This window comes from Momordica charantia (genome assembly GCF_013281855.1).
Source record: "Momordica charantia cultivar OHB3-1 chromosome 6 unlocalized genomic scaffold, Mcharantia_2.0 BLBB01000006.1, whole genome shotgun sequence".
NCBI classification, from domain to species: Eukaryota; Viridiplantae; Streptophyta; class Magnoliopsida; order Cucurbitales; family Cucurbitaceae; genus Momordica; species Momordica charantia.
The window spans coordinates 27,412,273-27,434,699 of NW_028275164.1; the positions used below are offsets into that span (position 1 = coordinate 27,412,273).

At 31.6% G+C, this 22,427-nt stretch overlaps 3 protein-coding genes and 1 non-coding gene across 4 annotated transcripts; 1 reads left to right on the top strand and 3 right to left on the bottom strand.

Moving 5' to 3' along the window:
- Window positions 1-670: 670 nt before the first annotated feature.
- Window positions 671-2,929, top strand: LOC111004514 (Single hybrid motif superfamily protein). The gene is made up of 4 exons (XM_022275564.2): window positions 671-930; window positions 1,160-1,248; window positions 1,924-2,094; window positions 2,587-2,929. The coding sequence occupies exons 1-4, from the start codon at window positions 819-821 to the stop codon at window positions 2,713-2,715; spliced, it is 501 nt and encodes a 166-aa protein (XP_022131256.1). The 5' UTR covers window positions 671-818; the 3' UTR covers window positions 2,716-2,929.
- A 392-nt stretch (window positions 2,930-3,321) lies between these two features.
- On the bottom strand, window positions 3,322-7,507 carry LOC111023787 (7,8-epoxymelianol synthase CYP88A154). The gene is made up of 8 exons (XM_022301270.2): window positions 7,238-7,507; window positions 6,595-7,075; window positions 5,518-5,784; window positions 4,570-4,662; window positions 4,191-4,269; window positions 4,014-4,120; window positions 3,801-3,925; window positions 3,322-3,674 (listed from the first exon to the last, which is right to left on the bottom strand). The coding sequence occupies exons 1-8, from the start codon at window positions 7,462-7,464 to the stop codon at window positions 3,581-3,583; spliced, it is 1,473 nt and encodes a 490-aa protein (XP_022156962.1). The 5' UTR covers window positions 7,465-7,507; the 3' UTR covers window positions 3,322-3,580.
- A 9,272-nt stretch (window positions 7,508-16,779) lies between these two features.
- On the bottom strand, window positions 16,780-16,908 carry LOC148211041 (U6atac minor spliceosomal RNA). Its single transcript, XR_015792065.1, has one exon. It is a non-coding gene; the product is annotated as a U6atac minor spliceosomal RNA (small nuclear RNA).
- A 459-nt stretch (window positions 16,909-17,367) lies between these two features.
- Window positions 17,368-21,083, bottom strand: ABCI7 (non-intrinsic ABC protein 6). Its single transcript, XM_022303965.2, has 3 exons — window positions 20,148-21,083; window positions 18,495-18,754; window positions 17,368-17,906 (listed from the first exon to the last, which is right to left on the bottom strand). Exons 1-3 carry the CDS (start codon window positions 21,039-21,041, stop codon window positions 17,591-17,593), a joined length of 1,470 nt encoding a protein of 489 aa, XP_022159657.1. The 5' UTR covers window positions 21,042-21,083; the 3' UTR covers window positions 17,368-17,590.
- Between the last annotated feature and the right edge of the window lie 1,344 nt (window positions 21,084-22,427).

Genomic DNA, 22,427 nt, shown 5'->3' on the forward strand with positions numbered 1-22,427 from the left:
TGTTTTATTATTACTATTATTATTTATTTTTCCTTTTCACTGTTTTAAACTTTTAATCTCACTTTTCCGCATTTGTAAAACATTTTTTTTTTAAAAAAAGTGTAATTAGTAGTCAGCCGTGTGTGGACATGACAACCCACTGACGGTTCTTCCAATTGCTTTCTTCCTTGCTTATTTATTATTTTGTCTTTCAATGTTTCTATTGTTTTAAAATATGTCTAAAAAATTATTTTCATTATTTAATTATCTTTTTCATGCCAGGTCAACGATAATTACTATATATTACCGATGTGAATTCGATCATCACCCCACATATTATACTTAAAAAGATAATAATGATTATTATTCTACGAGACAAAATATATAAAATATCATTAACATGGACATGATATATTAAAAGTTAAATATTTATTAGTTAATTTAAATATATTTTGTAAATTTTTTATTTTTATAATACTTTTAAAAATATTATATTATATTAATATTTCTATCCACGTCTCCATAAAATTAAATCTCTAACATTTTTATTGAATAAATACTTAAAACTTTGGTTTCAGAGATATCGTCACCAACTGGTCATTGTCGGGCCATAACTTATCAGATGAGGATATGAAAAAGAGGGAAAATCACTCAGAAAAAAAAAAAGAAAAAAAAAGGCAGTCTTTAGATGAGGCAGTCACTGCCCACCATCCGTCGAAGATAAAGCGATGTTGTAAAACAGAAGTTTTCAGTAGTTTCTCTAAAAAACAGAGGAAGAAGAAGAGGAAGAAGAAAAACAGAGAGCAAAATAAACGAATAGAAAAAAAGGGAAAGAATCTATGGCTCTCAGAATGTGGGCTTCTTCTACTGCCAAGTCGCTCAAATTGTCTTCTGCATCCAAAACCCATTTCTCTCCTCCATTATTCTCTCTCGCCAGATGCTTTTCCACTGGTAATTTTTCCTATTCCCTCCATTGCCTGCAAACTGTTTGTGTAAATGCTTCTGTGAAGTTAGAGCTTTTTGTTTTTCTTTTTTCTTTTGGTTGGATCCCATTTCCATTCTGTAATGTTGTTTGATTAATTCTCAATTATGATTAGTTTTTTTTATTTATTTATCTGGGTAAGATAAAAGAGTGGCAATTTCTTAGTTGAATATGAAGCAATATTGGTTGAATTTGCAGTTTTGGATGGGCTGAAGTATGCTTCTTCACATGAGTGGGTGAAGCATGAGGGCCCTGTTGCTACCATTGGAATCACTGACCATGCTCAGGTGACCACCAAACAGATCATTTTTTGAACAATGTAACTCTTGTTTGCATATATTTTGGGTTAAATTATAATTTCGGTCCTGAACATTTAGTGTTGTGTTTATTTAGTCCATATACTTTAAAGAGTTTCTAATAGGTCCCTACACTTTTATGGCTTGCCTATTTAGTTCTTGTACATTAAAAAGTTTCTAATTAAGTTTGACTTTTTATTTTGTGACTATTAGTGAAAACTTTCAAGTTATAAGAGTTAATAGACATAACCCTGAAAGCTTAAAAGGACATATTAGAAACTTCTTAGGGTACAAAACACTAAATAGATAGAAATACACACAGTTACCCAACACTTGTTTTTCTAGGAACCAAAGTTATAATTTATAGCCAAAATCTTGTGTTTCCAAATAAATGTGTTTCTAGAAACACAGGTAACAATAAACAAGAAACAAGAATATTACCAAATCACCTTTTAAGAACCAAAGTTATAATTTACTGCCCAAATCTTATTCCTTTGAGTGATGTTTGGATAAGAAAACTTATGGTTGCAATTCATTTTGCTGCTAGTGGAATCATGGAAACTGACTCAATCTTTTATTAGAACAAGTTTGGTATTGAAATATCTGGTCTATAGTTGGTATTCAAATTAAACTTGGGTTGGAAGCGCTTTTCATGGGTATTGACAGGACCATCTGGGAGAAGTGGTTTTTGTGGAACTGCCAAAATCGGGTGCTCCGGTTTCTCAAGGAAAGAGCTTTGGAGCAGTGGAGAGTGTGAAAGCCACCAGTGATATCAACTCCCCAATCTCTGGTGAGGTTGTTGAAGTGAACTCACAGCTCGAGGACTCACCTGGTTTGGTAAAATTTCAACTCCTCAATTATTTGCTAATCTCTTTGGACTCTGTATTTGGTTTGATAATTTTTTGTTGTTGTTGGTTCGAGTTCCTGTATTGTGCTAACTTTAGCATTATCATTCTCGGGCGTTCACTTGTTTCGTTTTTGCATGAGTTTGGGATACCTTTTGGAAAAAAGTGTTTTTCAGCAAGAACCTATTATATAAACACTTTTGGAAGAAATTAGGGTGAGCGTGAGTTTGACATATATTTTCGTTTAAGCACTTTTTTTGTACTGTTTTTTTTAGTAAGCATCTCTCAAATACTTAAATTACAAGAGTTTCAATCACTTGTTCTTAAAAAGAGTTTTTAAATCGAAAACGTACTAAGTCAACATTAATGTGATGCCACTTCAGCTTCTTAGTTACAATGTAATAGATTGTTATTATTACATTTACAAAAGCATAGAGACTAAAACGAAACACGAGATTGAAGTATATTGTTTTATTTACTTCAGATCAATTCAAGTCCATATGAAGGGGGATGGATGATAAAAGTGAAGCCAAGCAACCCAGGTGAACTAGATTCCTTGTTTGGTCCAAAGGAATATACAAAGTTTTGTGAGGAAGATGATGCAGCCCATTAGAGCTGACCAAAAAATGTGTATCCAAACAGAGCTTAGGCTTTCAGAAGGTATTCTATTTCTGTGGAGAAATAGAGCAAAAAATTTACAAGTTCAATATGTGAGTTGAAATCTGCCTAAGCATCTCTGAACTACCATCATCCATCCTTGAATGTTCATCCCATTTGCTGCAACTTATTGAAATTCTATGCCATATTTTTAGTTATTGATTCTTGAACTTGATTTTCTCTGAACGTGTTGACGATTTGAATTATATATGAGTAAAAGTTTTAACTTTTAACAACAAATTATTACCATGCAAATAGGATCTAAATAAATGACATGCTTGAGACAACTTTTTGAAAATTATGTTTATAGTCGAGTGCTTTCTCAAATATTTCCCATTAAAGATACCGAAAGTGCTCTTAGTTGTTTCGTTTGAATGTGTTGAAATAAATATTTTCAATTTTGTACCGTCTCTCTAAAATATCATTGATCATGCAATAACTTTAGGATATTTTTTTTATTATATTATTTAATCTTTTATATGTTAGTTCGTTTGTCTATGATACTATAGAAATGTCGATTCATCCCTTATATCGATATTGAACTTATGTACGCATAAAAATATCGATGAAAATTTAGTACATTGAATGGGGTTGGTAAACATTGCTGAGGGTAATTCAACAAGTGTAGTAGAACTAAATCAGGCTTCATCTCTGGTACGAAAGTGAGATGAGTTATTTATAAGCCCATACAAAGACATGTATATGTATAAAAGCAGTGAGGGAGAGTATTGAAATCTTCCTACTAAAACTATATATTATATTTTTGGAGTTAAAAGGTGGAAATTTGAGAGCCCATTTTCTGATCTCCTTTATTTCAATATTTATGAATCTCTAACAACTCTTGCAAGGCAGTTGTCTGTAGGCCTTGGCAAAGGCAGATGATTCTCTGGGCAGTTTGGATTTACTCTCTCGAGTCTGAAAAAGAAAAGAGAGAGTTTAGCTTCTTGCTTGGATACCATGTTAAATTATAAATATTAAAAATTTTAAGCAGATGGATTATCATAAATTTAATCATTTATAGATACTTTAACACGATCTTACCTGAAGCCACCATGGATAAAATAGTGAAGGAAAATGGCGATCTCGAGTTTGGAAAGATCAATCCCAGGACAAAGTCTCATTCCTGCTCCAAAGGGAATGAAAGACCCAGCTCTACGTTTTGGATTCTGAAACCAAAGAGGAAATTAATATAAAAAAACTATATTCTTTTATATATAATTTTGCAAGGATTAGGAGTTAATTGAAAATTCTTACGTCCCATCTAGATGGGTCGAATTTTTGTGGGTTTTCATAGATTTCCGGATCCATATGAACAGCTCTCGTCCAAACAAGGATTTTCCATCCCTTTGGTATTGTATAGCCTGACAAACAAAACACGTTAAAGTCATATTTTGAGTTACGAAATACAAAAATTTAACCCCTCAAACTAACCATTTAAGTTAACGTCAACTTTTGTCTCTCTCGAAAGCGTAAATGCCAAACTTGTCTTCCTCAACGTTTCATCGATCACCTAAGCCGCAAAAAAATAATTAAAAAAGCGATATTTGAAATGATAAGGAGATTGTTCAAATGGACAGGGGGATTCTTACTCATTATCTAAAGAATTAAAATGATAATTAAAAGTGTGTATTTGGTAGTAGGTGTATGAAGAGGAGTTGAAGTTTGTTTATCTGTTTTGTTTATGTCATTTCACATGCCATTCTTCATAAAATAATAACACAAATTGTAGGGTCAAACAAATAAAATTAATAAAAATATGGGGCTAAATTTATAATATTTGGAAAGCAAATAGAGAAGAACAGAGGGGTACCTTAGAAAGATAATCCATTTGTTTGATTTCCTTCATGGTCAAGCCCTTTTGTTGGGCATCTGCCCTGGCCTTCACAATTTTCTCTTGCTCAGCCTGCACAATATATATAATATATTTTTTATTTTAAAGAAAATTAGTGTTTTCAACTTTTCAAATCTTTGCCCATAAGTAAACTCTTTATATTATTAATTTGGATTAATTGTTTAATTAGTGAAGCATACTTTTCAAATGTGTCATTTTCAATGTCACAACTACATGTTCTAATCTTTCTTGGAACCATTCCAATTTTTTTCCTCTAATTAGATAACAGCTGTAAGGTCGAGACCGTATATCAGTAATCTCTATTTATTATATCAGTAATCTCTATTTATTGTGGATGCATGTGGTAATGCTCATGTTAATTGTTTCTCGTTTTTCATTTCTTGTTCATTGTTTCTCGTTTTTTTTTTTGTTAATAAAGAAAAACATAACTGCATGCGTTTGAGAACTGTTTATTATTTATTGAAAAAAGATTCATAAACATGTGCGGTAACCATTTCTTGTTTCTTATTCTTTACCGTATTTAAAAAAAAAGGTTCAAATTTTATATGAAAATTAATTTTTAAAATTAAATATTCAAAATTTTATATTTTATTTATTTTTTAAAATATTTATTATGCATTTCAAAGAATGATAAAATAATACTTTTATCCATGTTATGAAAAAAACAGTTTCAAAAAACAAAAATTTAATTTTGTTGTTTCTAAAATTTCTACGCAATTTTGAAAACGTTTCTTAAAAATGAGAAACGAGAAACATGAACAGTTAATAAACGTTCATATTTCTCCAAAAAAACAAAAAACATGAACGTCATCAAACCAGTCCTTTAAAATCCTAAAACTAGCTTGATCATAACAACTTTAGTTTTAGGTAAAAGGAAAAGTTGAAAATGTAGGGCGAGAAACGAACCTTGGCTTTGAGAAGGGTTTCGGGATTTTCGGATAGAAACATGATAGCTCTCATGATACTATGAGCAGAAGTTTCATGGCCAGCAAAGAAAAACCCAATCAACAAATCAATAATGCAGCCATCATCCAAGCCTTGCCCATCTTCATCTCTAACTTCCAATAATAAATCAGTCATATCTTTCTTTCTCTTTTCTACTTCTTTGCTCCCCAAATTTGCCTTCTTCTCTTTCAATACATTTTCAAATATCTTTATCAGCTCCTTTCTGGCCTGAATTTCCACAAAATAAAAATTCATTAATCCTTCATCTTATAATAATAAGGTTATTTATTTCTTTATTTCTTTGCCTAGTTTGACAAGAAAAGTAGTTGACCAATTATGGTTTGTGGAATCCCACAAAATTTTGTTCTTTTTTTTTTCAATTTAGAGTTTTGACCAAGAGGTGATGTGATGGCTTCTCTCTATTTTGGGTGTAATGTATCAAGGTTTTATCATGTTGGGTGAAGTATATATAAAACCTACCATTTTTAAACATGTAATAAATTAAATATTTCTCAAAAATAAATTTGTAATAAATTAAATAATTTGTTTCCAAGAATTGTTGCCATTGTTACGTTTCTTTCTAACTTTGTTTACTTATAATAAAGCACACTTCAGTTTTAAGTTTAGGGCTTCATGTGCCTAATTTTAATTTACACCTTACTTTTCGTTTGGATCATGTGCACCTCGACTAATAAATTAATTTGTAGGTATATATATTATTATTATTATTATTATTATTATTTGAAGTGTTTTATTTCCATACCCAAGTTGTAGATTGATTCATGTATATTTAAGTTTTGATAGACATGAAATCTACGTTATTTATTTTAAAATAGAATATAATATTATCAACTGATACATATACAGGTAGGTTAAAATACAAAATTTAAAATAGTAAAGTATTATAGAATTTGTGGATAAAATTAATGCAGCATAGAGTTTAATGTTAAAAAGATGGTAAAAATTTATGGAAAATGAAAATTTAAGAATTAAAATAGGGAAAAATGTGAGGGGTGAGGGGAACGTTGGTGAAATGACCTTAAGAGCCCTGCTGAAGGTGGTACCAGGAAGATCAATGGGAGAGGCCATGAATCCCAAGTGAAAATCAGTGTACAGCTTCTCCATCTTGTCGATGAAAGCAGCTGACGTGGATCCGATGAAGATGTGGAGGAGAACCTTAAACGCCACCGTTTTCATCTCCGTCAGGAACTCCACCGGCTTCTTCATGCTTCCCCACTCCTCCAGGCACGTGACCACGATCCCCTCCACGTGCCCGATGTACAGCGACAGCGCGTCGTGCCCGCTTATCAGAGACGCGATCAGCCGCCGCAGACGACGGTGCTCCGCCTTCGGGACCGTGTTCAGGGCCTTGCTTCCGGTCAGGATTCTGGTCGCTTTCGAGTACCCGAACACGAACTGCTCGTCGTTCATCAGCACGTGCCGGCACACCTCCGGCACGCACACTATCACGCTTGGGCTCCCGAATAAATGCGTCTTGTACATCCCTATTTTACCATACCTGATTATATGGCAAAAATATTTAGTAAATTGGCAAAATAGTAACTGTATCTGAAATATGAGTCTCTGAATATACCATATACTACTCCAATAAATGAAAAATTTGTGCTATTTAAAAAGAAAAAATAGGTGACATATTTCATATAAATATATAAAAGATTACTTGGAGACGAAATGGTTGATGAAGGAATCGGGTCGACCCGAGCGGAAGGCTCGGAGGAAGGGGAGGAGGGTTCCGATGATGGGCCAGCCCATGTCGCCGGGGGGGAGGTGGTAGCGGCCACGGTGGCGCGTGATGAAGAGCCATTGGTTAAAGTTTCTGAGAATACCGAATACAAAGATATAGCCGCCGACCACAGCACCGATCAGCCATACCCACAAATCCTCCATGAATTTTGCTGCTTCGGGTATGGCTCTCAGAATGAATGAAAGGATTTTGCAGGTGGGGACGTATTTATAACAGTAATAATAATAATAATGGGTGGACTTCTCTCTCTTTACTTTACCAACTCCCTTTTTTGTCTACATTTTCAAGTAACAAAAAACATTACGTGTACTAAAAAAATAATAATAATAAAATATCATGTCAAAGAAATTTCCAACCCCAATCACCAAAATACTATAATCCAGCGTGTGTTTAGGAGTGAATGAGTAATTTTTACCGAAGAAATTTAATTATAATTGGTTTCCAAAATTATTATCTAATTTTTTAATTTAACAAACATTATTAATTAAAAGGAAAGTGATTTATGTTTCAAAAAAAAAAAGTTCAAAACTCAACAACAAAAATAGTTATTGATCAAGCTAATTAAAATAATTATATAACCATGGTTACAGAAACCAATATGTGCAGGAATAGTCTCATTTGATTTTATCTTATTTGCTCATTGCCCATACAAAATAGAAATTTAACTAGGGGTATATTTGAACTTTCTAGATTGAATATTCTATAGGGTGATTTATAATATATAAGTAAAGACAATATCTTTATTATTATTGGATTTTTTGAGTTAAACTAGAAGCAAATACATGACTTTGAGCTTAAACAAGAAAGTATCACACTATCAATAGAAATATTAAAATTTTTGTAACACATTTAATGTTCTTGTATTCAAACTTTAATCTCATTTCCTCTCTAATTAATATTAATGTTTGATAATTTCAGTTGTTGTGCCTTGTGACTAATTTCAACGAGAGGGAGTGTTAAAGATATTAATAAATAAATGATCAAATGCAACGTAATTTATCTTCTAAATAGATTATATTGAAACCAAGCACATCCTAGGATTAAAAATGTCGTAATTTAATTGCAAATTTTTAATAATTATTACAATTAGCAAAGTGGGAAATACCCGACGGCCGAACCTTTGTGGGGAGAGAATTATCACTGCTAAAATACCGATCTTAGAAGGTCTCAACATTAATGTCTGTTTTTGACCGTTGTTCATTAAATAAAATATGATGTGCGACAGTGAATTTTAGAAGAAATTAGTTAACAAAATCAATACTTTATACTAAAATATTATCACCTAATTCGCTTTTTTTTTTTTGACATGCAACAGGTTTTAAGGTTTTTGAGACTTTGGCAAAGCGAGACATAAAATTCCTTTGGCATAAAACTAAATAAAATTTCTTGTGCCTAAAGGGGATTTGAAAACGAAGCTCATTTTTTCCTTCTCCACCAATACTATTTTAGTATAACAAGTGGAAGTGAAAGATTCGAATGCATTATCGAGACATATGTCAACTGAACTAAGCTCAAGTATTGGCTCTTTTTCATATATATTATTAATACGTTAATTACTTTTTTTTATTTGGTTACTAAACATTTAAAAAAACATATTTTAATTCTTAAATTTAAAACTAATTACTTGATCACAATTATTTTTTGTCGTCATTTATTTGACAGATGACTTTGCAAATGTGTATTGACGTTTAAATTCTAAGTTGAGCATGTATGGGAGGTACCTAACATTCAAATTCTAGTCAAATATTCTTATTGTCCAGATTGGATATTCAAATACTAGCATAAAGTTATGAAATTTTATTAGAGTAGCATAATTCAAATTAGAAATCTATAATGTTAAAATGCACCAAAAAAAAAAAAGTCACACTTATCCATATTTGAAAAAAAAATGTGACATTTTTAAAAATACATATTATATTTATATTATGCGAACTATTTCATTTTTACATGTTACAAATTCAAATATAAAGATTCATATTTGATCCTTTGATCTAGTGATATATATCTTAACTAATCAATTTTTTAATTCACATATGAATAGAAACCGCCACCAATTATTGTATTTATATATTTGAATAACAATTAGCTATGTTTAGATTGGTTTGGAGACAATAAAATTATTTAAAAGATTAATTAAATAGTGGCACTATTATATTATAGATTTTTTTGGAATTCATCTTTACCTGTTCTAATATTTGCAACATGTATGTAATGTAAGTCAACTATGTTAAGTTAATGGAAAATAATAAGTCAACTAATTAAATTAAGAGAAAAGATACCAATTCATATTGTAATTTTTTTTTCTTTTTTGATAGAGGTATAATTCATATTGTATGTTGATGATGCTTAAAAGACATATTTATCCTTCAATTTTCGACGTGCAAATTTCAACATTATTATTATTATTATTATTAATTTTTTTTGAGACAGAATTTCAACATGATTTTCTTTTCATTCTCACAAACAAATAAAAATATTAAACTTTGGCCGTTGAGATTTCATTAATGGAACGTGACATTTTCTTCCTTCCCACCTACTTTCCATTATTGAATCGCTTGATTTTCAGATTTCTGTTTTCTGATCCTCATCCAAATCACACTCTAAAGTTTCTCTTATTTGTCAATATGGTGTTAAGTTGGAAGTTCCTCTTAACTTTTAAGTAGCCAAGTCTTTTCATTTCTTTTTACCCCACTTGAAACTCGCTTATTTTCTCCTAATTTTCTTTTTAATTTAGCCTTACATAATTCTAATACGGCCAAATAGTATAAACTAAACTTATTGGCACAAATAAACAGTAAAAACAAACGAAAACCTTAAAGTCCTAAGAATTCAAATTGAAACAAATTCTAAATTACGAAGACCAACTTAGTAATTTAATCCAAAACAAAATAATAAATTGGAGAATATGTAGAGATTATTATAAATTTATGAAGCATATATGTAAAGATATAGTTCATCATTGTATAAAAATATTTCAAAAGCGCAGCAAAATATTTTTTTCTCTCTCTAAATGTTTTTACATTGTTTATTCTTTTAAATCATTATAATTTCTTAATGATAATTATTATGTGAGAAAATATATTTAAGGAATGATTACAACTATTGAAAAAAATGTTTCTTCCATTAGTTTTATATTTTGGGCTGCAAGTATGAAGATGGAAGAATAATTAATATATGCACAAGTAGATGAACTTGAATGAATAATTAATATAAGGTACAATAACATACATATATCAATCCCACTAAATTGATATCTAAACAAACTATTTATGAAGGTTCCATATATCGTTTCTCCAATAAATAAAGCTTCGTTATTTATTTCCAAGAAAAATAATATATATATATATAGATATATATATATGGACTTAATTAGTCTCAATTTCTAATAATCTAAGTTTTGGGTTCTTGAATGGGTCGAAGGAGAGGCATTGAATCTGTTTTGTGCAATTAATTTCTTATTTGTTAATCTAATGGACAGTGAAATCCACGTCTAATAATGCCTACCCATGATTTATTTTTCCTTCACTTTTGCTTTAAAGTATTTAAAGAATTAAACTAACAAGAGCTGCTGAGTCGTAATTGGTAGCTATTTTTCTGATTCAGAAAATAAACATCAATCTCTTACCTGTACTAAAAAATATATTTAAATATTTAAAGAATAAAATGTACAATAATTAAGTTTGAAACGAAAAATAAATACCTTTTTTCTTTCTAAATCAAAACTATTCTCAAATTTTACCACGTTGCAAGCTAGTTCTTTATGAGTACTTGTATCTCTTATTTTCGATCTCGAACCTAGAGAGCAATTGTCTAATTAGATCGTCTAACCTTAATGCACATTAACACGTATCGTTGGTCCATAGTCTTTATCTAAACAACTCTTGTAACTAGAGTATTAAGTTTCCATCCATATATCAATATTTACATCTACATTTTTCGTATGCTTATGAGTTCGAATAGACATAGGAGAGTCAATCAACATTTCCATAATATCGTAAAAAAAATGACAAACTATAAAAAATATCAACAAACTATTACGAATATAAACATAATATCAATATTAATAATTTTTAACTTATTTAAAAAGAGCGAAAGAGTAATTTAAATATTTTTATGAATTTTTTCAAAAATATCTATTAGCTTCAATATTTTATCAATACTTCACTTGATATCGACATTTAAAATCTTCCTCCTATCTCACCTATTCAAAATAGAGGACACAACCACATGTGCTTGTATTCATATGTCAAGTACAAATGGGCACCTTATGAAATCAACCTTTACTTAAGTTTTTTTTTCCTTTTTTTCTAAACAACCTTTATTTAAGTTCATTAAAACAAATATTAAAAAAAATATATAATGATCCTAACATAAAAATAATAGATTTTTCCAACAAAAAAAATGAAAAAAGAAAAAGTCTTTACCTACCCATATATCCCAATCATGATGGAAACACTAAAATAAGTTGATTAGCTGAATTTTAAAATTTTCATCCAAAAAAGAAGAAAAAAATGAAAGAAGAAGAAAAAACTGAATTTTAAATTCCAAAAGATTTCAACTTAATATTGTTCTCTACGTGCATTCATATCATTCTTCTATTCCTTCAAGCAAACCATTTTAGATTTAGTCTTTCAAATGATATACGATGATGGACCAATTAATTATCATATGGTTAATTAATTAACTTCTAAACTCGTCAACCGTTGTATAAATGAACTTGGTTGGTACATTCTCACACGTCTTTAAAAACATCAAACTTCAGTCATTTATAATGTTCTTTTAGAGAGTCATTTGATCTTTACAAACTCTTTTTTTTTTAATTCAATACGTAGAAGTGGATATTTGAATTCTCAACTTCATAATTGGATACTTGGGCCTTAACCTGTTGAGTTATACGTTGGTTGGCTATCTTTAAAAACTATTATAAACTATTAGAACACAATTAACATTAGCTCTATAGGTTGTTAAGATTGCTTATTTTATCCATTCTACCATTCCTCTTCTAAACTGTTTGTATCCTTTAAAATATGAAAATTGAAAAATGACTTTCTAGAAGAAGATTAGTACTTCTTCGAAATCATTTATATTTCTTAGATATACTATTTTTCTCCAGAGAGGTTGAGAAAAAAAACGGTAACGAATGTATATAGAAATTAGAAGCGTATATATACGAAAAAGTATAGGGATGAGGAAGGACTTTATGGTTGATGACAATAATGTTAGGTATGAGGATTTAATGTGAGAGCTAGGTTATAAAAATAATTACATAATACAAAGATTTGAATGTCTGGTAGTGAGAGTCAGTTCAAAGTTTTGCATGTGTGACAACATATTTTGTTGTTTTGTTTCTTTTTCTTTAATGAACAACAAAAGTACAAACATGGGATTATGATGGAAGTGTGTGTCCAAAGTTGGAACAAATATTAACATGGGATTTTAAAAATAAAAAAATGTAATGTGGCCTTCAAAACTAATTTTAAAATATGCTTGTTTTCAAACTAAAGTACACGAATGATGATGGTAGAATTAGTCCCATGACGAAATTGGGTAAGAACGAAAATGAAAATATGTAATATATATACAAAAAAAATTTTTAGTACTAACATGTGGGGAACATGTGGGGATAGGTAATCGAACAGACAACCTATATATACCAATTACGACTGACTTATGCTCGTTTTGACTGGAGATATGTCAATTATTGTTGAGTTATGTTTGCTTTTAACAAAATATATATATAGAAAACATTGATGCCCTTTTTGGTATCCCAGATTTTGAGGGATTTCAAAATCATGATGGATTTTAAATGAATTCCACCGTTGCACGGATTAATCCAGTTTTAATCCAGTTTTTATGTAAAAAATTTCTAGATCAAAATGGTTCGATTCGTTAAGGATTTCATAGAATTTCAAAGTAATTTACAAATTTAACCTATCATTTTTTAATTTCTAAATAATAAATTTAGATTAAAAGTCCAAATCAATAAAGTTTTTATTTTCTTTTCCATTCCAGCGAACATCCAAACGACAATATTTAATTTACTCTTGACGCAAAACGGAGAGTAAAGGATATAAATCTAAAATTGTCGACCTTAAGATACCATGTTGAATTACTTGAACTCCAAATCCATCTAATGGATACTAATTTTGAAAGACATGTGTTGTTGAATCCCTCGAATTAAGCAAACTTTCTCTAAAATTCTCAACTTCTAATTATGAAATCCTTGGACAATCTCCACTAGTGCAATTTCTTTAATGGGTTGAATTTCTACTTCTCTTTTTTCTGTGTTCATCATATTCATTGATTCCTTTTTGCCCCTAAGGAAAAGATTTGGTGAGATTAGGGGAAAGAAAGAGGAGAGATTGGATTATTATTTTACACAATTTTGTTTAATAGTAACTTGTTGCAAATTCCAACTTATAATGAATATTGTGTGAACCTAAACCTCTTCGTAATCTCTCTAAAGGATCTTACTTTTTTCAATTATTTGAAACATGATCTAAATATTAAATTTAGTAAATTAGACTGTTAAAAAATCTAGATGGATAAACGCAAGTTGGTGTTGAGATATAATAAAAGAATTAAATTTACCCAATTCCTAACTTAAGCTTTTAAGTTGAGGTTGGGTGGTGGTTTATTCATCTTAACATAGAGCGGGAGATCCTGTACTTCCCTCAATCTTCACTTTATGCCACGCCGACTCCCCTTTCGTCATAAGGCGTGGAATTAGACCAAGGGGAATCTCCATAGGAACTAGTCCCTCTGATTTTGCACGTAGGAGATCGAGACACTGCCCCAGGGCTATGGACAAAGATGTAGATCGATCGCCCTATCTCGACAACTACATAGAGGGTCTAACGTTGTATATATATACTTAGATTTCGTTCCCCCCGTGAGATCAATATCACAACCAATATTCTAAGAAAGGATATTTTTAGATATCGGTAGTTGTCCGGTCGTACCCAAACGGTAAGATTCCAGAGGAAAATGCACCCAAGATTAAATATTTCGAGCCGGCTTCCGTGGAAAATTTAGACTTTCTTTTTGATGCTGCCATCACATAAAAACATAAACTTTGAGGCTCAATAGCTACCCCTACCTTTGTTGTTTCCTCCCAAGTCTTTAACCTTTTAGGTAAACTAAAAATTTCAAACCAAAAGCATGTACTAATTTTAAGAATTTTTTATTTTTTAAATAGAATTACTTTACAATTTCAAAAAGCTCTTTGAAAATTTAGAATCTAGATATAGAATAAATCATCAACCAACCTTATTTTTCTGGCACCTAAAGAATCAAATCAGATAAAATTCCATGAAGAAAGCCATAAAATCCATCAAAAATTAAGGAAAACTAAATCTATGGTTAACTTGCATTCCAATCACATTAAGTAAATGAAAATATATTAAAACTTTTTCTCAAAAAAAAAATTAAAATTAAAACTTGAAGAAAGCATTAACAAAGTCAACTCCACAATCAAGTTATAAATTAAACAATTTTCCAAATCCAAAAGCAAAGATATTGCAAAATTGAATTGAAATTACTTGGTGTATTCACAATTCAAATGGTACATGAATTCAAACCTCTCGTCTTTTGGGAAGAAGTTGTTGATGTCTCTTGACGATTCTATCATGGATGGGCAATAATCTCTTGTTATGGCAACCAATAAAACTCTCCCTACACAAAGGATGTGATGGTTTTGTCGACGTTTCTATCAACATATGTTTTCATGGGTTCGATATCGATTTTCATTATAGTACAAGAAAATCGACCAAAATATGAAAAATATCAACGATATCTACACAATATTAATATTAATTATTTTTAACTAATTTAGAAATAGGAAAATGTTTATTTGTTAATTTAAATATTTTTTACGATTTTTTAATTTTTCTAACTTTTACTTCATCAATATTTCTATCCATATTTCCATGGAATTGAAACCTCGACATTTCCATCGACATCAATACTCAAAACCTCGTAGAGAATGAAGAAATTTTGAAAAAAGCTGTAAGATATATCGAGCATATAAAACAGAATAAAAAAGAACTTGTATAATTGAATCTATTAAGTACTTGTAATTGTAATTTAGAAAGTTTCTAATAAATTTTTTAATTTTTAAATAAAAAATTGTCTCTAGATTGTTTCACAGCCAAATTTTCACAAATGTCTATTTGGATGAAAATTTTCACTTATTAAATTTACAGAATTTTTTTGTGACCATATTACTCCTTTTTTATTTCAACAAGCTACATTTATTATGTGTATTTTTATTGATACTTTTAATTTTTTTCAATTAAGGCAAACATTCCTATATTTGTTAAAAGATTTTATATTTCCAAAATTTACTCTCTTAATTTTTCGATGATTCTTGTTCGAATTTTCCGACGTTGTTTATAGCGTCCTTTTTTCGGCGTCTTATTTTTAATAGTATAGTAAACATATATTCCTCAAAATATTATTTTCATATTTTAACCATCTTCTTCCACGCATTTTTTTTACACTTTTTTTTCAATAATATGATAAATATATACTCATCGAAAATATTATATAATATGTACTTTTTGTTGGTATATACTAAACTATTAGATTATATCATCTATTTCAACGGTTTTTATTTTTCATTTTAATCTTCTAATATACCTAATGATAAACATAGACTCATTCCAAGATTATATAATATATACTTTTCATTATTATACACTACACTAATAGGTTATAAATATATGTTTTTTTTATTGAACTTACACTATGATAATAATATCCCCTAATGTATTACATACATCCAATATATACTCAATAAGATAACCCAACATATGATGCATATACTTGATTTTATTAAACAAAACATGTACCCAAGAGAGACTCCACACATACCTAAAAATATACCTAACATATGCTTTCTCTTTGGAAAAAAGAAAAAGAAAAAGAAATCCTAAGTTTTCTTTACCATTCTGCCATAGACTGCCGCTCATGGAGGATCGCTAGAGCGTCATGGTTCATCGCAGTTTGAAGACTCGAAAATGTCTAAGCTAATAAAGGGTGCTGCCATTCGCTGCTCGCAAGGAAGAAGATGGGTCGTGTTAGGTTTCAAAAGAATTTGGGATGTAAAATCTGAAAATCATATAATGAATATGGCCTAAAAATTGAGTTTTTTCCTTATTGGTAATTTCTCTATTTATTTATTACATTTATATGACCATGGATAGCTTGGTAATTTTTACGTGTACCCATGCTCTATTTTGACAAATCTATAAATTATTAAGATTTAAGTTATTTATGTAATTAAGTTCTCCAAAGAGTCATATTTACCAATTTTTTATTTGTATTTATAAGACAAATATGATTGTACCTCATAAGTTTTAAGTTGATCTATCTGACACAATATAGTTGTGTTGAGATGTTTATTAGATACAAAATCGAAAATTCTAAATAATAAAAAAAAATTCTAAAAAATGAAGAAAAAAATTGGGTTATAGATCCACCTGCAAGAGGTAGGTAGCCTTAACCGATGTGTTAACAGGGAAGCCCGAAGGCTGTTCCCGACCCTGTCAGGGGAGATGCCAACCATCTCTCCTTTAATCGAACACAACTTGTAAAACGGTGGCGTTTTATTATATTGGGCCTTGTGTTGTGTAAATCTTCCGATGTGGGATTGTGGAGTGGAGCATTTTATTATTCGCCACTTTTTTTTTTCCTAATTTTATATATTCTTTGTAAATTTCCTTTTTAGAAAAATAAACGTTTATTACTCAAATTAACGGCTGACATAAACACATCGCTCGAGTCTAAAATTACAGTATCGTTAAGTTTTGTTGCTTATGTTTAAAATGTTTTTCATTTCATGCCAATATTTTTAACATTTTTTAGTTTCGATAGTTTTACAAAGTTATTAAAAAAAAAAAAAATGTCTTCGTTTACATGTAGCTCATCTTTTTTTTTTTTTTCCTGTTTCTAAATATTTAGTGAACTAATGTTTGGCTAAGCCAATTTTGGAAATCAATATTATACAGGCAGGCCAGTTTCTAAATAGTGGGAGAAAAAAAAGATTAAAAAATGAAGGATTCATTTGGGAAACGAGCCCTAAACAGTTTCATGTTTTTTCTTTTATCTTATTTTTTTTAGAATTTTTTGGGACTTTGAAGAGCCAGACTGAGTTTTGTTACAATAAATACATTACAACAAGAATTGGGTCAATATAAAACAACTACCATCGAATGTGCTAACAATTCTTGATTTTCAAGGCCTGCATTTATTCCCTAGTGATCAGGATTAAGATCTTTCAAGTGAGGGGTTCAACAATTCCTTCATGTGATTCTCAACTCTCTTGCGGACCGAAGGGGAGGGCAGCCGCTCAATCACCTCGGCTCCAAAAGACAATATCAGAGCCTTCCTCGCGGTCTCTAGGTCGATGCCACGAGCCTGGAAGTAGAAGAGTTGGGTCTCCTCCAGGTCGCTTATAGCAGCCCCATGCGAACACTTGACATCATCAGCAATGATTTGAAGATTCGGTTTCACGTTCACGGTTGCTCGAGGCTCGAGAAGAAGACTCCTTGTTAGTTGTCCTGCATCCGTCTGTTGAGCGTATCTAGAAAATTCAAGTTCTAGGATTAGGGAACAAAACATTTGTCGAAAAAGTGACAAGACCATCATCCAGTAGTTAGCAATATGAGAATGAAAACGAGCAAAGCAGAACCCCAAATGGAAGACAAGAAACGAACTATGAATACAATCGTTCTCATATTACTAAACTTTTCCCATGATTGATTATGGTGACAGAGAACAGATTCTACTACTCGGTACTTACATCCCAGAAACTTTTCAGACATTTTTCGTCATCTCATCTTATAACAGAAGAAAACTTCTAAATTATGCTAAAGTTAAACCAACTTCCCTGTCAACTTTCCTGGTGGAATTCATCAGTTAAAGAAAGATATTGTCTTTTCTTCTTGGTCTTATCTACGTCTTAGAGAGATTTTCGATCATGAAGTGAAGTAGAATGGACAATGGATTATGCGTAATTATACGATAGATGACGAACTTGCGTGGAGGTAATTCAATCTATGATGAACAAGTTTATGGTACCCTTCAAAAAACAAAAAAAAAAAAACCAAGGGACTGGGGAACAGAACTGCTTATTTTCATCTAAGAAGGGGAGAAAGAAACAAAGAAGTACCTGTTGACTTTTACATTACCATCAAATACAGCTTGTCCTAGGGGATTGGCGACGATACATTTGTGAAGTTGTCGAGAATATCCTCGTGGATGGTCGAGCACTAAGCTACTATGTAGATCTTGTGTTTGATTGCCAACTGATAAGTGCAGAGTTGACAATTCTGTTGTAGTTTCTGGTCCTAATTGCTGGATATGCACATTGTGTCTACTTAATTTTCCACCTGTGCTTATCTCGACAAGCTCGTAGGAACTGGTTGCATCCTGTAATTACTCAGATAATCATTCATGTGCCACACTCGAACTTTCGAGGGCCAGAGTATAAGACATAAAACGTCAGACAGCAAATAACAATCAGATCAAGCAGCATCCTAATGGTTAAAAGGGCATGTGTAAATCTCTCTCTCGATTATCATAGATGCATAAGAGCAAGAGACATAAAATTCCAATGGAGGTTCTTTAAGTAAGTTTTAAAGTATATAACAAATTGACATGAAAATCAAGAAAATTTCACTAGTAAGTGATAAGCTGTCCGATTTGGGCTAGGGAAACCAACTGAATCCCCTTCTCGTGACATAATCGAAGTTCGACCCACTACTCTACGGAAAGAGATGAGATAGCCTACCTATCTTTATACACATTCGACAAATCACTCATGACGGACAAGAGATGTCAACAAGATGAGCTTTACTATCTGGCTTTTGCCCTCGTGGTGTATGTACTTTTAACTTTTTCGAAGGAGAAAAAAACTCAGGTTTAAGTGGAGAAAAATGAACATATAAACTAAGTTACATCAGCAGAAGTTAAGCTCGGAAGACGGAAAGAGAAGAGGCTTCAAACTCATAATCTACTATCCCAAAAGTCTTGCCAACTACATCTAAGTTACTTATTGGCTAAACTCGTAAGCTACTAGCTCAAAAGAAGTCCTAGAACTTTTCATCATAAGGGGAGGAGAAACAGCAACCAATACAATCGAAAGACCAATATCTTCAACAAAACAATGCTATAACTACTGTCTACTGTTTTGCACTTGATATAAGCAAAGATTACTCCTAAAAGATGCTAACCTACGTAGGATCGCTGACCATCAAAGTAAATCCAACATTAGGAGTAAGATTCCCAAACAAGGTTGTAAAAATTGGGAAATATACTCCTGATTTCTCTCTGCATTTCAAGTTCAACTACCGACAGAATTTACCAGTTCAGAGCTTGAGATTCCATCTCGATTCAAGTCCCAGACTCAAAAAACTTAGAGCCATTTGATAATCATTTCATTCTTAGTTTTATGTTTTAAAAGTTATTCTTGATCTCACATAATTCCATCTAACCCTTTGTATGTTTTTTCACTTTCCTTAAACACACATTTGAATTCTTAGCTAAATTTAAAAAATAAAACAAATTTTCAGAAACTACTTTTTTCAGTTTTCAAAACCCAACTTAGATTGTGTAACAAAACAAGATACCGTGGTGTTCCTAAGCTTAATTTTTAAAAACAGAAACTAAAAGTAAAATGTTACTAAATGGGGACCTTAATAACTTAAAACATTGTCTCCAACTCTCTGGAAGCTGAGATATGCGAAGTCATGAGGGAGCGGAGCACCCAACAACGCGATTAGCAAAACTACCAACTAAATATAGGTAATGGAATAAGACATACCTGCTGAACAGAAGTCCATTTGATATGTGCAGCATCTAAAGACTGGTTCTGAATATAAGAATGCTGAACTTTTCCACCACTTCCAATCACTACTTCCAGAACAGGATTTGCCCAGTAGTACTTACTCTCATCCACACTCAAAAACTCCTCAACGATCTCAATCTCCCCCCCATTCTCCACCAAAACCAACACTCTCGGATTCGAAACAGCCAAGTCCTTCGACCCCTCCTCCCCCCCATTAATCGAAAAATACCTCAAATGGATCGGATTCTCCACCTTACACCCAGCAGGGACATACACCACAGTCAAATCTGGAGCTCCCACGCCATTAATGGACCAAAACAGGTCCCCGACGAACTTCCCACCAACAAACTGAGAAACCCTATTCGCTACACTCTCCGGAGGGAGGTCAAGCAAGCTGCCCACGAAAACCCCATTTGGCAATTCTGCCAAATTGGAAATCGAATGGATGAAATGACCATCAACGATTACGATATTGGCGAATTGGGTTTCTACAGGGATGCTCGATATCTGGGAGGACTGCGGCGGATTCGAAATTGGGTGGATTTGGGACTGCTTTATGAAAGAAACATCCGTGAAACGGAAGGGCTCGTCCCGGCGAGACGGCCATGGGGTCGAAAGAAGAGTCTCGGCGGACGATTCCCTGAGTTTCTGGAGAGGGAATGGCGGGGAGGAAGAAGAAGAGGAAGGGAGCGAGTCTTCGAGAGATTCGGCGAGTTGGAGGACGAAGGGGTCGGAGAACGTAGATGGGGAGGCTTGAAGAGAGACTTTGGGGCTGGAAGCTGAATTGAATTTGAATTTGCGTTTTGAAGAAGTGGGAATTGAGGGAGATGGGAGCCTCCCAATATGGGGAGTGAATGTGAAGGTAGCCATGAGAGAAGCTTGTGCTTCCAATACTGAGACTCATCGGCTCCATTTGATTTGCTGCTGCTAATCATCCAGTTTCGGTCTCTGTGTTTGATTTGGGCCTTTGGGCTGTCTCAAGAATCTGATCCAAATTTAACCATTTACTCATATTCCTACCACCACTCACCACTTACCGCTTCATTTTTAGTATTTTCAAATCTTAAATTTTGTTGGGTACAACGATTTCGATACCTTAACGAATTGAATCATGTTAAATTTTAGATAGGTGACTATTATATTTTGAATTCAAACTCTCTAAATTCTTTGAATTTATTTGGCTCTTTTGGACCAATGGACCAACTCATAATGGTCCTAATTTTGCTTTCATTCATACATGAAACGTTTCTAAACTTGTGTATAAATTATGAAAACAACGTAATCAATTATTTTACTTTTTATTTTTGTTTTATTTATTTTTTTTTCAAAACATAAATAAAAGCATTATTTTATCATTATTGACTTAAAAATCACAATAAATATAAAAATATATATAAATATAAGATAAAAATCTTAAATATTTAATTTAAATTTCAAACACAATTCTTTTTCTATTTATTTTAAAAAAATAGAAACGAAAAGATTAGCCCTCTTAATTATCACTGCTGAATTGTTTGTAACATTTCTAAAAATTTATAATTCCTCTCTGCCCCACACCAACTTTCTATAGTATTATTTCTGCTTTACTAGAGTTTGATTTGACAATGTTTTTTCTTTTATGGCATTCTTTATTTTGGTTAAAAAGAAAAAGGGAAATGAAAAAGTTGTTTTCAGATTGGGGTGTTCACATTTTAGGACATGTTAAAATAATACCAAGTATTATTAGGATTCTTCTTCATAATGGAATGGTTTATCCAAACCTCTAAAAGCTCTTTTCTTCTTAGCCTTTAAATCTAAATGCCTTCTGCAGAATATTGCTGACTCAGTTGTACCTTAAAACAATTCAAAGGTTGTCTTTCTCCTTTTTCTTTTTTTTTTTACACAATCTTTTTTCCCCTTTTGATTACGACGTCGGGCGTTCATTAAAGACATGTTTGTCTCATGATGTAGGTCTAGAATAAGATTGTGAAGTCAAATCTTCTATTTAGTATGTAAGCAAGATTTTTTAATCGATTGATTGTCTAGACTGTAGCAGAACCATCCACTAAAAGTTTCCTTTTTTTAGTATTTACTCTAGTTAATTTGAAATTTTGCTTCGTACGGGTGTTTTTGTTAGAAAGTTCTTTGAGTATATTGATCGCTTATAGGCTTCATAAACCTGTGTTTTTGTAAGGTGTTGTTCAGCACAATCGAAATATATGCTACTGTTGGAAAAATTTCTCTTGAAAATAGAGCAACTTGGTTCAATCCAGTCTA